The sequence below is a fragment of the Apiospora kogelbergensis genome (assembly GCF_038363985.1).
Source record: "Apiospora kogelbergensis strain CBS 113332 chromosome Unknown utg000005l_segment0_segment0, whole genome shotgun sequence".
Classification (NCBI taxonomy): domain Eukaryota; kingdom Fungi; phylum Ascomycota; class Sordariomycetes; order Amphisphaeriales; family Apiosporaceae; genus Apiospora; species Apiospora kogelbergensis.
The window spans coordinates 3,781,259-3,793,795 of record NW_027117422.1 but is presented as its reverse complement, the minus strand read 5'-3'; the positions used below and the strand labels follow the sequence as shown (position 1 = coordinate 3,793,795).

General features: G+C 55.7%; 6 protein-coding genes across 6 annotated transcripts; 3 read left to right on the top strand and 3 right to left on the bottom strand.

Annotated features, from left to right (window-relative positions):
- Positions 1 to 246: 246 nt before the first annotated feature.
- Positions 247 to 1,519, bottom strand: PG998_007855 (uncharacterized protein; the record flags this gene model as incomplete). Its single annotated transcript, XM_066874671.1, has 3 exons — positions 247 to 1,023; positions 1,101 to 1,331; positions 1,472 to 1,519. 3 exons carry the CDS (start codon positions 1,517 to 1,519, stop codon positions 247 to 249), a joined length of 1,056 nt encoding a protein of 351 aa, XP_066730616.1.
- Positions 1,520 to 2,448: 929 nt separating this feature from the next.
- On the bottom strand, positions 2,449 to 3,586 carry PG998_007854 (phosphorylase family protein; the record flags this gene model as incomplete). Its single annotated transcript, XM_066874670.1, has 3 exons — positions 2,449 to 2,852; positions 2,918 to 3,409; positions 3,559 to 3,586. The coding sequence occupies 3 exons, from the start codon at positions 3,584 to 3,586 to the stop codon at positions 2,449 to 2,451; spliced, it is 924 nt and encodes a 307-aa protein (XP_066730615.1).
- A 379-nt stretch (positions 3,587 to 3,965) lies between these two features.
- PG998_007853 (uncharacterized protein) lies at positions 3,966 to 5,732 on the top strand (the record flags this gene model as incomplete). The annotated part of the gene is made up of 1 exon (XM_066874669.1): positions 3,966 to 5,732. One exon carries the CDS (start codon positions 3,966 to 3,968, stop codon positions 5,730 to 5,732), a length of 1,767 nt encoding a protein of 588 aa, XP_066730614.1.
- Positions 5,733 to 6,799: 1,067 nt separating this feature from the next.
- Positions 6,800 to 7,778, top strand: PG998_007852 (esterase; the record flags this gene model as incomplete). The annotated part of the gene is made up of 2 exons (XM_066874668.1): positions 6,800 to 6,875; positions 6,961 to 7,778. The coding sequence occupies 2 exons, from the start codon at positions 6,800 to 6,802 to the stop codon at positions 7,776 to 7,778; spliced, it is 894 nt and encodes a 297-aa protein (XP_066730613.1).
- Positions 7,779 to 8,008: 230 nt separating this feature from the next.
- On the bottom strand, positions 8,009 to 9,319 carry PG998_007851 (uncharacterized protein; the record flags this gene model as incomplete). The annotated part of the gene is made up of 1 exon (XM_066874667.1): positions 8,009 to 9,319. The coding sequence occupies one exon, from the start codon at positions 9,317 to 9,319 to the stop codon at positions 8,009 to 8,011; it is 1,311 nt and encodes a 436-aa protein (XP_066730612.1).
- A 515-nt stretch (positions 9,320 to 9,834) lies between these two features.
- On the top strand, positions 9,835 to 12,411 carry PG998_007850 (uncharacterized protein; the record flags this gene model as incomplete). Its single annotated transcript, XM_066874666.1, has 5 exons — positions 9,835 to 10,040; positions 10,089 to 10,543; positions 10,600 to 11,563; positions 11,623 to 11,738; positions 11,810 to 12,411. The coding sequence occupies 5 exons, from the start codon at positions 9,835 to 9,837 to the stop codon at positions 12,409 to 12,411; spliced, it is 2,343 nt and encodes a 780-aa protein (XP_066730611.1).
- Positions 12,412 to 12,537: the final 126 nt, after the last annotated feature.

Sequence of the window (12,537 nt, the reverse complement as noted above, 5' to 3'; positions counted from 1 at the left end):
GTTGGAAATACGGCTTGTTTAGGTTGTTGCACACAATACACGTCACCTGTTGGTCTCTAATGACTGTCATGTGCATGAATCGAATGGAAAACGAACTGTTACGTCGTGAGCTCAGGTGTAATAATCAGACTTGCGATCAAAGAACTGGTGTTTGAGGTCTGCTATCTTGAATGTGACCCATCCCATAGCAGCGACCAATGTTAGAGCCAGGCTTTGAATAACTTTCAACAAGACCTAGGCCAAGCCTCAAGCCCACGCGGCTGCAAGCTTGGCCGCAGCACCGCCCGCCATAGTCAAATATGAGTCCGCCGCCATATCGTCATCGATACCTAGGAACCGCTGGTTTGTCGGCAGGTCCTTGGTGTGGAGGATGGGATAGATGGCCGTGCCTTCGTTGTTCTCGTCGAACATGGCGCCGAATATGAAGGTGGGCTTGAGGTCCACGGCACCCGCGAGCTGCTTGCGGTAGAAGTCGCCGTGGGCGCGGGAGTTGGGATCGAAGGACGAGCCCGGGTTGGAATTAGCGTTGGAGCCGCCGGGCCAGACGACGACGCTGCTGGCGATGCCCAGCTCGCGCAGGGCGTTCTTGTCCTCGACGGCCTGGCGCCCATCGTGAAAGCCCTGGTAGTTATCGTTGTTGTACGAGCCCACCGTCCACGGCTGCAGCATGTCGGCCAGCTTGAAGACGGCCCCGTAGCCGGTCCGGTCCTCGACCAGCTCCGCGTGCCACGCCTGCTGCACCCCCAGGATGACATAGTAGCCGGCCCGCTTCAGCGCCGTCACGATGGCGATCCCGTCGGCGGCCGTCACGGACGACACGATGCCCATGCCCCAGATCTCGATGACGGGTTTTCCGTTGTGGCGCATGTACGCCTTGGAGGCGATGATGTCCGACAGCGCAGCCAGGTCGGCGAGGTAGGTTGCTGTGACGTTGGTGGAGGAGGTCGCAGCGCCGTTAAGGTCATACTCGATGACAAAACCACGACCATACTTCTCGGCCGCCGTCTTGGAGTACCTGAGGATCTAAGCACCAGTGTCAGAGAGCGTCAACAGTTCATCAGACCCCATGACGACCGGCGTTTTGGAAAGGTATACCGTACCTTCTCCCATCCGCCGTTCGCTTCGTTGATGTAGCCATAGAAGCGCTGGAGAAAGGCCCCGCTGATGCCGTAGTCCCTCATCATCTTGAAGTGAAGGTCAACGACGCCCTCGCAGTCATTCGTGTAGAACTGTGCCGCTTTGCCGTTAGGTTTGATGAAAGGCGTATCAAACAGGCATTCTTTGGGATACCCGGTAACATCGGGGATCGTGTCCACGCCAACTAGAGGCTCCTGGGTTAATGATAAGAATTGAAGTTACGAAGATCATTCACTTACCGTGGCCAACCTCGGGAGTAGGTAGATCACTGTAATATCAGCTGGTCAGATTACGTTCTCTATTAATTCCATTGAGTTAGACGTCAAGGGCTCACGTTGTCCAATGTGAATTCCCGTTGTCCTCGTGTGGCTTTCGAAACCATGCCTGATAACCAACAAAGAAATGACCGTTCAAGGTCGACGTATCGACAGCCTGGGGTTTCTGCGCACTTGGTGCTGCAAGTCCCAGACTGGACTGCAGGGCGACAACTCCAAGGGACGAGAGAAAGAGTTTAGTAAACATGCTGTTTGTTGTAGTAGTGTGTTTATTGGAGTCTGACAGATGATCTGGGTTCTGCTACTCTAGGTCAGAGAGATTCGCTCTCTATATATATTTCGAAAACATCTCGAAATGCATATAGGCGCCTACGCTTTCTCACTGGCTACGATGGGCATCCCACAGTTTGTTTGCCAGATGTGTCAGCGCCCCTGGCTATGATGATAAGACAAAATGTGCATTTATGACATTGCGGCTGACAGGATTTGGGAAGACAGACCAATAAGGGCAGGTGGAAAGCGAATGAGGGTCTCAGGGGTCAATTCATAGGCCATATCTTGGGCGTCGAGTCTCGGGTAGACGCTGATGGCTTACTCAGTACAATTCTCACGTCCATAAGATATAACCCATGGCCTTACTACGCAACAGTGGACTCTCCCAGCTATCTCGTAATTTTCGTGAAGCGTGACTTTCATGATTTAACGAGCACCATACTCCCCCCTTTTGCACGATCCAAACATGATACCTGACTTTTTGTCCAAGGTATGCTGCTTTTTGTCTTTAGTTTTGTCGAATTTTGTATATGTATAGCCATCCTGAGTTCATTTGGAAGCAATGTCGCATTGCTCACATATACAGACCAATAGAAATACTTCCCGCGATGATATGAGAGAGTAACGAAATAGGCAAGACCCATCGGGGTCTCGTGTTATTGGAAGGCTACTGATCCGGCGTCCAGTACAATGCCCTCTACCCATAGCTTGGTCATCATTGCCGACATAAGAGACCATTGAAGCGTGAATGTCTCTAGTGGGTCTAATCCTCTAGGAATCCGGGGAAAAGGTACTGCACTTTCTTGAGCGCCTCGGGGTTTCGGCCCTCGGGCTTGGTCATGAAAGACACGGCACCCTTGCTTTGACCTTCCCAGTGCTTGGCCTGCACAAGGTCGCTGTTGTCCTGCTTGCACAGTTGGTCGAGGACGGCACCAACAAGATGGCGGGCATTCTGGCCGTTGGTCGACATGTAGTGCATGACCATGGACACATCCACGTCCTCGGTACTATGCCAGCAGTCGTAGTCGGTGGCCATGCAGATCATCTGGTAGGCCATCTCGGCCTCCCGGGCGAGCTTCGCCTCGGGCAATGCCGACATGTTGATGACAGATCCGCCCCAAGAGCGGTACATGTTGGACTCGGCACGGGTCGAGAATTGGGGTCCCTCTGTACGTGTAAAGCGATTAGTTGCCAATGCCGATGTGTATACGATTGGGTACCTCTGAACCTACCCATGCAGATAATGGTTCCCTTCTCGTGCAATTTCACACCGTCACCCTTCATGCTGGCGGCGCAACCCTTGACGATATCGACAATCTTGGAGTCGAAGGGGTCACCAAAGGGGACATGGCCGACGAGGCCGCCCTCGAAGAAGGTGAATGGGCGGATGCCCTTGGTGCGGTCGATGATCTGGTCGGGGACCACGAAGTCCATGGGCTTGATCTCCTCCTGCAGCGAGCCGACGGCGGAGAAGGCGATGACGCACCGCACACCAATGTGTCGCAAGGCGGCAATGTTGGCGCGGGCGGGCACCTCGTGGGGCGCAAACTGGTGGTGCGCGCCATGGCGGGCCAGGAAGGCGACGGGGACGCCGTTGTGCTCGAGGATGAGGATGGGAGCGGAAGGCTTGCCCCAGGGCGTGTCGGGGTTCACCTGGGCGATCGGGGTGTAGCCATCGATCTTGTAGAGGCCTGTACCGCCAATGACGGCGATATGGACGGGACCTAAAGCACCACCAACAAAGCAACCGTTAGTTGAGCCGATTTTGAAGCCTGAACATGGCTTTTGGCGGGGTAGCTGTTGCGTATTATTTTTTTCAGGCACGAGGGGGGCACTCATTCATCCAAGTCCGACCGAACAGCACACAACTTACGGTCGAAGGTCTCTGGAAGAGAAGACATGTTGCCGGTTCTGGGGTGAATGCAAGGAAAAACAATGTACAGCGACGATCGATCAAGGAGTCTTGGTGAGACGGGCCTTGGTTCGATTCATCCCACCATCAACCAACCTGATACCCCGCCAGGGACGCAGCACGCGATTGGGCTTATCGACGTGGCCCACAGACGTCGTACTGCTTAGCTGCGTGCCAATGTAATGGATGCGGGGCACGTCTTACGCATCTTCCATGCCGTCTCCGAGGTTGGTAGTAAACCAAACCACCAAACCTTCCTTCCACCATCCAGGCAAGGGTCTCTCTGTTCCTGGAAGTATTAGTAGACAGCCTCTTCCTCAATTCTTCTATCCCGACCCCTTCGTTTTCTACGCCATCCTAAAGCAGACATGGCCGAGTCTGACCTGGGCAAGAGCAAGCATGGCATCCCCGATGTCGTCATGCAGCAGATTGACAAGTATGTCGATGGCCTCGCTCCCCAGATCCAGCCGCTCATCTCCACCGAGATAGACGTCTTCCAGCAGAAGACCGTCGACAGCCTCGAGGCTAAGGTGGTCGAGGCCTTCCGCGCCCTTTTTGATAAGTCGGGAGAGAAGCATTCCGACTCAAGAGCGCTGGATGGAGGCCCACCCGATTCGTACGGAATCGGCTCCTTGCCATTTGCCAACGAGATCCAAACCCTGACCCGCTCTTTCACCCAAATCACCAACGATGCCCAGGGCGACCTGCAGCAGATTCTGAGCCTGACTGAAGGAGGGTCCGATGAGTCTCCCCGCTCAAGAGGCGGTCCTGGCGGCCATCAAGACTCCTTCAGCGACGGTGCCAGGGGTTTCCTCTCAGCCGCCATTGGCGCCGTGTCTGAACATGCTCGCCGCGAGTCCGGTGGCCAGCCCGTCGTTTTGGACGGCTTCTTGGGCGTTCTGAGCAATGCGGTCAAAGACAGTTCCCGTAACCCCGAAGAAAAGGCCCGTATGATTAGCCCGGAGATCAAGGAGAAGGTCGGCGCTATCCTACGGCAACAACATGCCCCCATTGCAGAGCAGTTCACCAGAATTGCTTTGGACCGTATCAAGAAGTGGCTTCGCGGCAATACATCAAGCCGCGACCTGGGCGATGGTGCCAAGGATGAGATCAAGAACCTGGTCAAAGGCGTGGCAGGCTTGTTCGGTCACAAGAAACAGCCCGAAGAGTCGTCACGAGACCTCAATCGCGACGGAGACGAGAGCGGAAACAGCGGAGGCGGCTTCTCCAAGATGATCAGCGACAAGCTGAGCACCGGCATAGCCCAGGTACATCGAGAAGTGCGAATCGAGTTCCGCAAGATTCTCGGAACCATCGAGAAAGGTCTCTTCGAGGCTCTCCCTGACCAATTTCAAGGACCTCTGGAGAAGATCCTGGGTGGAAACCCATTCGATTCTTCACTCGATTCACAGGCGAACAGTTCTCGGGGGCTTGGAGATGACATCAAGGGCAAGCTGGTTGAAAGCATCCGTCGTCTCGTCCGTAAGGTGCAAGAATCTTTGAGAGAAAAGATCCTGGAGATCGTGAACGGAGGTCATCGCAAGTTCGAGAAGTCTAGCTGGGTCTTCGTTCAGAACAAGGTGGAGGAGAAGGTCCAGCGGTTCCTTCCCGACGTGCGCATAACTGTACCCGATGACATTGGAAACGAGGGCGTCAGCGTTGGAACCCCCGACCAAGGAAAATTGCACACTCCTCCTGCGGGGAGTGGACGGAGTGACGCGCCCCCGCCTCCAAATCAAGGCCATCAACCACCAAGCCAGGATTACCAGCCGCCACAACACGACTATCAACCACCTCGTCACGACAACCCACCGCCTAACCACGAATACCGGCCCCAGCCTTCCGGTGATGGGTACCAGCCCGGCCAAGGCCAGTATACTAGCGGTCCTCAGGAACACCATTACCCTCCTCCACCATCCCACCATGATAACTATGGCTCTGGTCCCCCGCCATCATTCCCGCCTCCGCCGCAATCCCAACATGACACGTACGGGTCTGGTCCTCCGTCGCAGTCGTTCCCACCCCCGCCGCCATCTTATCCGCCGCCACCCCAGTCCTACCCCCTCAAGGTGGTTATGAGTCTCACAACCAATCATACAACCAGCAGCAGTCTTACGAGCGCCGTTAATGGGTAGCCCATGGACGACTTGTCATCGGAGTATTGTTTCACGCTTTTGGGCTTGGCCCAGATGAGGTCAAAGCTCGCAAGTCAAATTATGTAGCATCAGGGATTCTATTTTAGGTTGCTTCAGTCGGAGGTTCCGCCCAGCATTTGCTTGTGTTTGGTCGGCTCATGAGAGACGACCGTGGTCTGATGGAACGACCGTCACCCCGCCATTTTCATGCTTTACAATCATACTCTTAGTTGCTCAACGTATCGCCTCAAGCGCACAAGACCCCACTGACCAACTTGCCTATACTACTGCCCGCAGATCACAGGCTCGGGCCTGGTATGACGAACTCGTATAATCCCGCCAGTCATTGGCTGTTCTCCGATTAGCCGCTGCATGTGTCTTTAGTCACCGGACGCCTGCCGGCTTGGAATTGTGGCCCAGGTTGTAATCATCGAGTTGTTCCATTCCGTGTCGTAGACCGCCTTCGCTTGCGGAGTCGGGACCACGGGATAGTTGAGATGAGGGGATAGTGTTGTTCGGATGAACCGTCAAGTCCCGGCATGAACAAGATGTGTGGCAAGCAAACCCCCGTCACCCCCCTACTCACCCCTCCACTTTGGGCACGGCACTGAGCTGCAAGCCTTCCTATTCGGGGCGTTGCACTCGGCTGGCAAGGTGTGTGCCCCAGACGCGCCAGACTGGGCTCTCCAGTTGCATTAAAGGACCAACTCCATGCCAGGGCTAATATGGAGCCGCCATTTAGACAAGACGGCGCTGCCACACGCCGTTTCAACGACCCCATGGTGATGTGACGTTTGACCCCCAAGATTGCCTAAAACAACTTACGATCTAGATGTGATTAGTGGAAAATCCGACTTGGGTCCGTCGTGCTCTGGTGATAATGGGCCAAAGGCTCGTTCATCTGAAATTAATGGGAATGCTCCTAGGTGGGTTGACAGCCGGTGTACTATATAATGACATGTATCTTCCATCCCTAGAGACGTGCAACTGGTTTACAAAGAGCAAGTCCCCTCTTTGACTGGAACGGAACGGTATATTCTACATACAACTGATCGACATACGTCACCATGAAGTTCTCTTTGGGAGCCCTCCTCACACTCGGTGCCTCGGCGGTGCTAGGCCTGCCACAGTCTTCAGCCCTTGGTTCGTCATCATCTCCTTATCCATTGCTGTCGTCAAGCCGTAAAATCTCGTAACTAACTTGGTTTATTATGTATGACCTGAACAGAAGACCCATCCTCCACCAACCTTGTTGCCCGGTCCGTGGGGTGCGGCAAGAACGCCATCTCCTCAGGTACCAAGTCCGTCAATGTCAACGGCAAGAACCGGCAGTACATCCTGCGCGTGCCCAACAACTACGACAGCAACCGGCAGTATAAGCTCATCTTCGCCTTCCACTGGGTGGGTGGGACCATGCAGGACGTGTCGAGCGGCGGCACGGACCGGGAGCTCTGGTCGTACTACGGCATGCAGCGGACGGCCAACGAGAGCGCCATCCTGGTGGCGCCGCAGGGGCTCAACAACGGCTGGGGCAACTCGGGCGGCGAGGACATCAAGTTCGTCGACGCCATGGTCGCGTCCCTCAAGGGCGACCTGTGCGTCGACGAGAAGCAGCTTTACTCTATTGGCTTCTCGTACGGCGGTTCCATGAGCTATTCCATCGCCTGCAGCCGCGCCAAAACGTTCCGCGGCGTCGCCGTCATGTCGGGCGGCCAGCTCAGCGGCTGCGACGGCGGCAACGACCCCATCGCCTACCTGGGCATCCACGGCATCTCCGACGGCACCCTCAACATCGCCGGCGGCCGCTCCCTGCGCGACCGCTTCGTTAAGAACAACGGCTGCACGGCCACCAACCCGCCCGAGCCCCGCCAGGGCAGCGGCGTGCACACCAAGACCGAGTATGCGGGATGCAAGGCGGGCTACCCCGTTACCTGGATCGCCTTCGACGGCGGGCACTACCCCGGCGCCGTCGACCACGGCCCAGAAAGCGGCGCCAAGTCCTACGTGCCTGGCGAGATTTTCTCCTTCTTCAGCAAGTTGACGTAAAGCTAGAATATGTGAGAGTGACATTCGTTTCGTTCTCAACTGTATATAGTTACCTTGGGCCGTCTGGGCCTTGTGTATAAGTGTTAAACATACCACCAAGACCAATATATTGACATATGTTTTGTCAGAACCAACAACCAGCAGTCATTATTGGACAACTAACAAACATGGAGAAAGTGACCTGGTTATCGCGTGTTAGGTGGGAACGCAAACTCCAACAAATGTAGTTCTCATCCTCTTTGCTCAATAAGACGTCTCCGTTCCCGTACGAAGGCGGTCAACTCCTTAGTAGACAAGACCCAGGACCCAGCCCCGTGGCTGAACAACCCGGACGCCTGCAACCGAGAATGATCCCACATCACGAGCGCTGCGTTCCGCGCCGAACAACGCGCGTCGAACAGGCGCACTTCCTGCTCAGTATCGACTCGGCCAGCCCAACGTCCCCAGCCAATCCCCGTGTTCACCCAGGTCCAGGCCGTCCGCGGCCCTGGGTCCGTATCGTCGCCGCGCAACGATGATGCTCCGCGCAGGAACAGCTCGAGCTCGTCCGGCTTCCCGGGCGCCCGATCTTGCCGTCTTTGTAGGTCGTCCAGTGCTTCGTGCAAGCGAAACTCTAAATCAAGGGCGCCCGATTCATAGACTTCGTTCATTGTCTTGCCTTGAAGCAACATCTCTACCAGCCGTGTCGAGTCACCCTCCTCAAGCGCATGGCTTGCCTCGCACAAGCCTTCGAGCCCCAATCGATACGATGTCTGGTTTTGAAGCGCATCCTTGAGCCTCCTACGCCTACGAGCTCCCAGGGCACGTCCGTTGAGGGAGACGCTATGGATGTGCCTTACGCATTTGTTCAAGTGGAAGTGTTCAAGGAAGATGTCGACACATCTCAGTTGCTCATTCTCCCAGGGTGACAGGGCCGAGAACAGTGGATGCTTGACGGTATTCTCGCTCGCATCCCAGGGTGGCACATAACCCTTTTGGGCGCAGGGCGCACCGCAACGATGGAGGCGGGACACTATCTCGCTTAGGTAGAAGGCTCGCGAGATCCTGTCTTTCTCCGTGTCTGTAAGTGGCTGGTTAACAAGAGTGGTGCTTGGCTCCGGCCCGCGGTAGTAGATAGCCGGATGTTTGCAGTACTCGACATATTCGTCTACAAAACTGCCGACGACCCGGTGCAGCTGCATTATGTCGAGGCAATCTTCCACCGTGACCAACCCATCTGGCGCGCGCCGGGTTTTGCGCAGCTCCGTAGCCAGCCAGTCCTCGGTAGCTTTCGCCGACTCCGGGCTCAGCGCTGATATCGCCCGATTCCTCAGGCCCTGTGCGAGGAAGGCTTCGGGAAACACGTCTGGGCCTAGGACATTCCCCAGAAAGCGTGTGAGGATCCACCGCTCGCCACTCTTGAAAGTCGAATAGAAAGTCGGGCAAGACAGTACAGCCGACCGAAGTGATGGCCAATCTGTGGTGTAAATCAAGACCAGCTGCCTCAATTCTGGCGACAGTCGCTCGATGCAGCTCAGATGGGATTGTACAGCGCGTGCCATATTTGGTTGTTCGAGGTATTGTATGCAACACTGCTATAGTCGAGTCTTTCCCTCTTGTTTTCCAAACCCCGTCTTAGTAAGTGTCGTCCAGGCAGCAGCGCATCAATCGCTCACTGGGCCCGGTGCCAATCAGTATCAGTGCGCACTAATGCTACACGAGTCAGGCATCTGAACATACGAAAGTACGTGCTAGTATACATTACATGATCGTGACCCCTATAAAGTGAGAGTCTGCTACGGGGAGATGGCTCACAGAGGCAAGCAGTGCGGGGTATGGGGTGGCAGTGGGAACTCCGTAGTCCCGCTTGGCACCGGCTTTGATACCGAAAGCATCGAACCTGGCGGGAGTGCAAGAGAGGGGAGGGGGAAAGTGATGATCATATATATATATATATATATATATATATATATGTGTGTGTATATGTATGCATGTATGTATAACGATGTTTCTCCCTCACCCGTAGCCCCTTCCTTGGTATTCCTTGCGCGATTTGCTGCAAGTACAACGAGTCGAAATGGGGTGGCTGCGCAAAGCTGTGACGTCCCTGATTACATCTACGGCAGTATCGGCGCAGTCGTCGACCAGGGACTACACTAAACACGTGAACCTCTTCATCGGCACCGAGGGGCCGGTCTCTGGATCGGCTTACAGCGCCGGCAATGTCTTCCCCGGTGCTACACTTCCCTTCGGGGCAGTCAAGGTCGGCATTGACACGACGAGGTAACAATTCACTCTGCGCAAGCCCCGGCTTATGGCAATGCTAATCAGACGTGCCAGATGGAACGTCTCTTACTCTGCCAATGCTGGCTACACGCCCGATGGGAACGTGACCGCCATCACCATGCTCCATGAGAGCGGTACAGGGGGCGCTCCGACGTACGGTTTAATCCCCCAGATGCCTCTCGTAACCGTTGAGGGCGTCAACCTGTTGGACAACTTGACCTACATGCAGCCTCGTACTCAGGAGGATATAGCAAGCGTAGGCTACTACAAGACGCACCTCCTGAATGGCGTCACGGCAGAAATGAGTGCCAGCATGCATGCTGGCATCATGAAATATCAATACCCGGAAAATGGGGGCAGATATGTCCTAGTAGACCTGAGCCACTTCATTCCAAGCACCGGCAAAAAGGAACAGTTCTACTCAAATGGCTTCATGGAACGCAGCGAAGATGGGTCGTGGTACTCCGGCTACGGTGTCTACCGAGAGGGCTGGGCATGGGGTAGGTACCTGGACCAGGCAGAAAGCACCGAGAAACCCCAGCTTACGAACGGTCAGGTGGTGATTACCGCGTATACTTTTGCGCACAGTTCGATACGACCCCAGTCAAGACGCAGCTTTTCTCTGGAAGGGCCACCGACCCGTACTGGCCAAACACGACCGACGTCAAGCCCGCGTTTACAGACAGCACACGGATACAAGGGGGGACGATTGGGTATCAGTATGCCGACCGCATTGGGTCGTTGTTCGAATTCCCAGCCCATGTTTCTTCCGTCACATCGAAGGTGGGCATTTCCTGGGTCTCGGCCGAGAAGGCTTGCCGGTTTCTAGAGGAGATCCCGGGTTGGGACCTCCATTCGACGGCTGAAGAGGCCAAAGCCCGATGGAACACCGAGGTGCTCTCCAAGATTGATGTGCAGACAGGAAACCAGACCCAGCTTGAGATGTTCTACACCGGGCTGTATCATTCACACCTGCTGCCGTCTGACCGCACCGGCGAGAACCCAAACTGGCAGTCGGACGAGCCGTACTACGACGACTTCTACACCATCTGGGATACGTTCAGGTGTCTGCTCCCCCTTACCACGCTCATCCTACCCAAGAGGTCGACCGACATTGTTCGTGCGTTGATTGACATCTGGCGATTCGAGAGGTTTATGCCCGACGGGCGAAGTCATAACCACAACGGCAGAGTGCAGGGTGGCTCCAATGCCGACAACGTCCTCGCAGATGCCTACGTCAAGGGGCTCCGTGACGGCATCAACTGGACGGATGGCTACATGGCCATGAAGACCAATGCGGAGCTCCAGCCGTATAACAACTTCGACTTTGAGGACCCGACTGGCAGCACCAAAGAAGGCCGTGGCGGTTTGCAAGACTGGAAGCAGTATGGCTACGTCACGCCTGCCCGGGGACGATGCCTCAGCAAGACTGTGGACTATTCGCTGAACGACTTCTCCCTCTCCCAAGTCGCCAGAGGCGAGGCGCCCCAAGACGTGGCTCTATACCTGAACCGGTCTAGGTAAGCTTCTCTCGTAGCCACAAAGCCACTCCCAAGCCCTAACTCACCGACCTCCGAAGAGGATGGCAAAGGACTTGGAACCCAGACGTGGAGTCCCTCAACTTTACAGGCTTCCTGGCGCCCACATACCCCAACGGCAGCATACAGGCCTACGACCCCCTGAGCTGCGGTGCCTGTGACTGGATCTCCATTGCCTACGAAGGCGTGCCGTGGGAGTATAGTTTTAGCATCCCCTTCGACATGCAGACTCTAACGACCAAAATGGGGGCCCGGAACATTTCGAGACACGACTCGACACCATGTTCACCCCGAACCTGACGCGGTCTAACCAGGGCGGCAACAGCGCCGGGAGCACCATCTTCAATCCCGGAAACGAGCCCAGCTTTATGACGCCCTTCCTCTACAACTATCTACCCCGTAAACAGCACCGGTCCGTACAGCGATCCCGCGAGGTCGTGGATCAGTACTACAACAACGGGCGCTCCGGCATCCCTGGCAACGACGACGCGGGCTCCATGAGCAGCTGGCTGGTCTGGAACATGATCGGCCTCTATCCCGTCGTCACACAGCCCGTATACCTGGTCCTGGCACCTCGCTTCGAGGATATCACCGTCCGGCTTGGCGACAGCGGGAGCACGTTGACAATCAAGACCACGGGGTTGGGCCAGGGGCCGTATGTGCAGAGCTTGAAGGTGAACGGCCGGCCATGGACGAAGAGCTGGCTTGCGCATGAAGACTTGGTCGGCGCCAACGGGGAGGGCTCCTCTTTGGAATTCGTGCTGGGCTCGGAGAAGATGGAGTGGGACACGGGCGAGGTGCCTCCCAGCCCCGGCTCCTTCACTGACTAAGCACTGCTTGATACGATGCACGCTCGAAGTTTCTGATAGTGTCTCAAATGGCCTGAATCAATACAACTTACGGGATGGGCGATGCCGCGTCCCTTGCCTCCACCGCTACACTGCCATGTTACATCG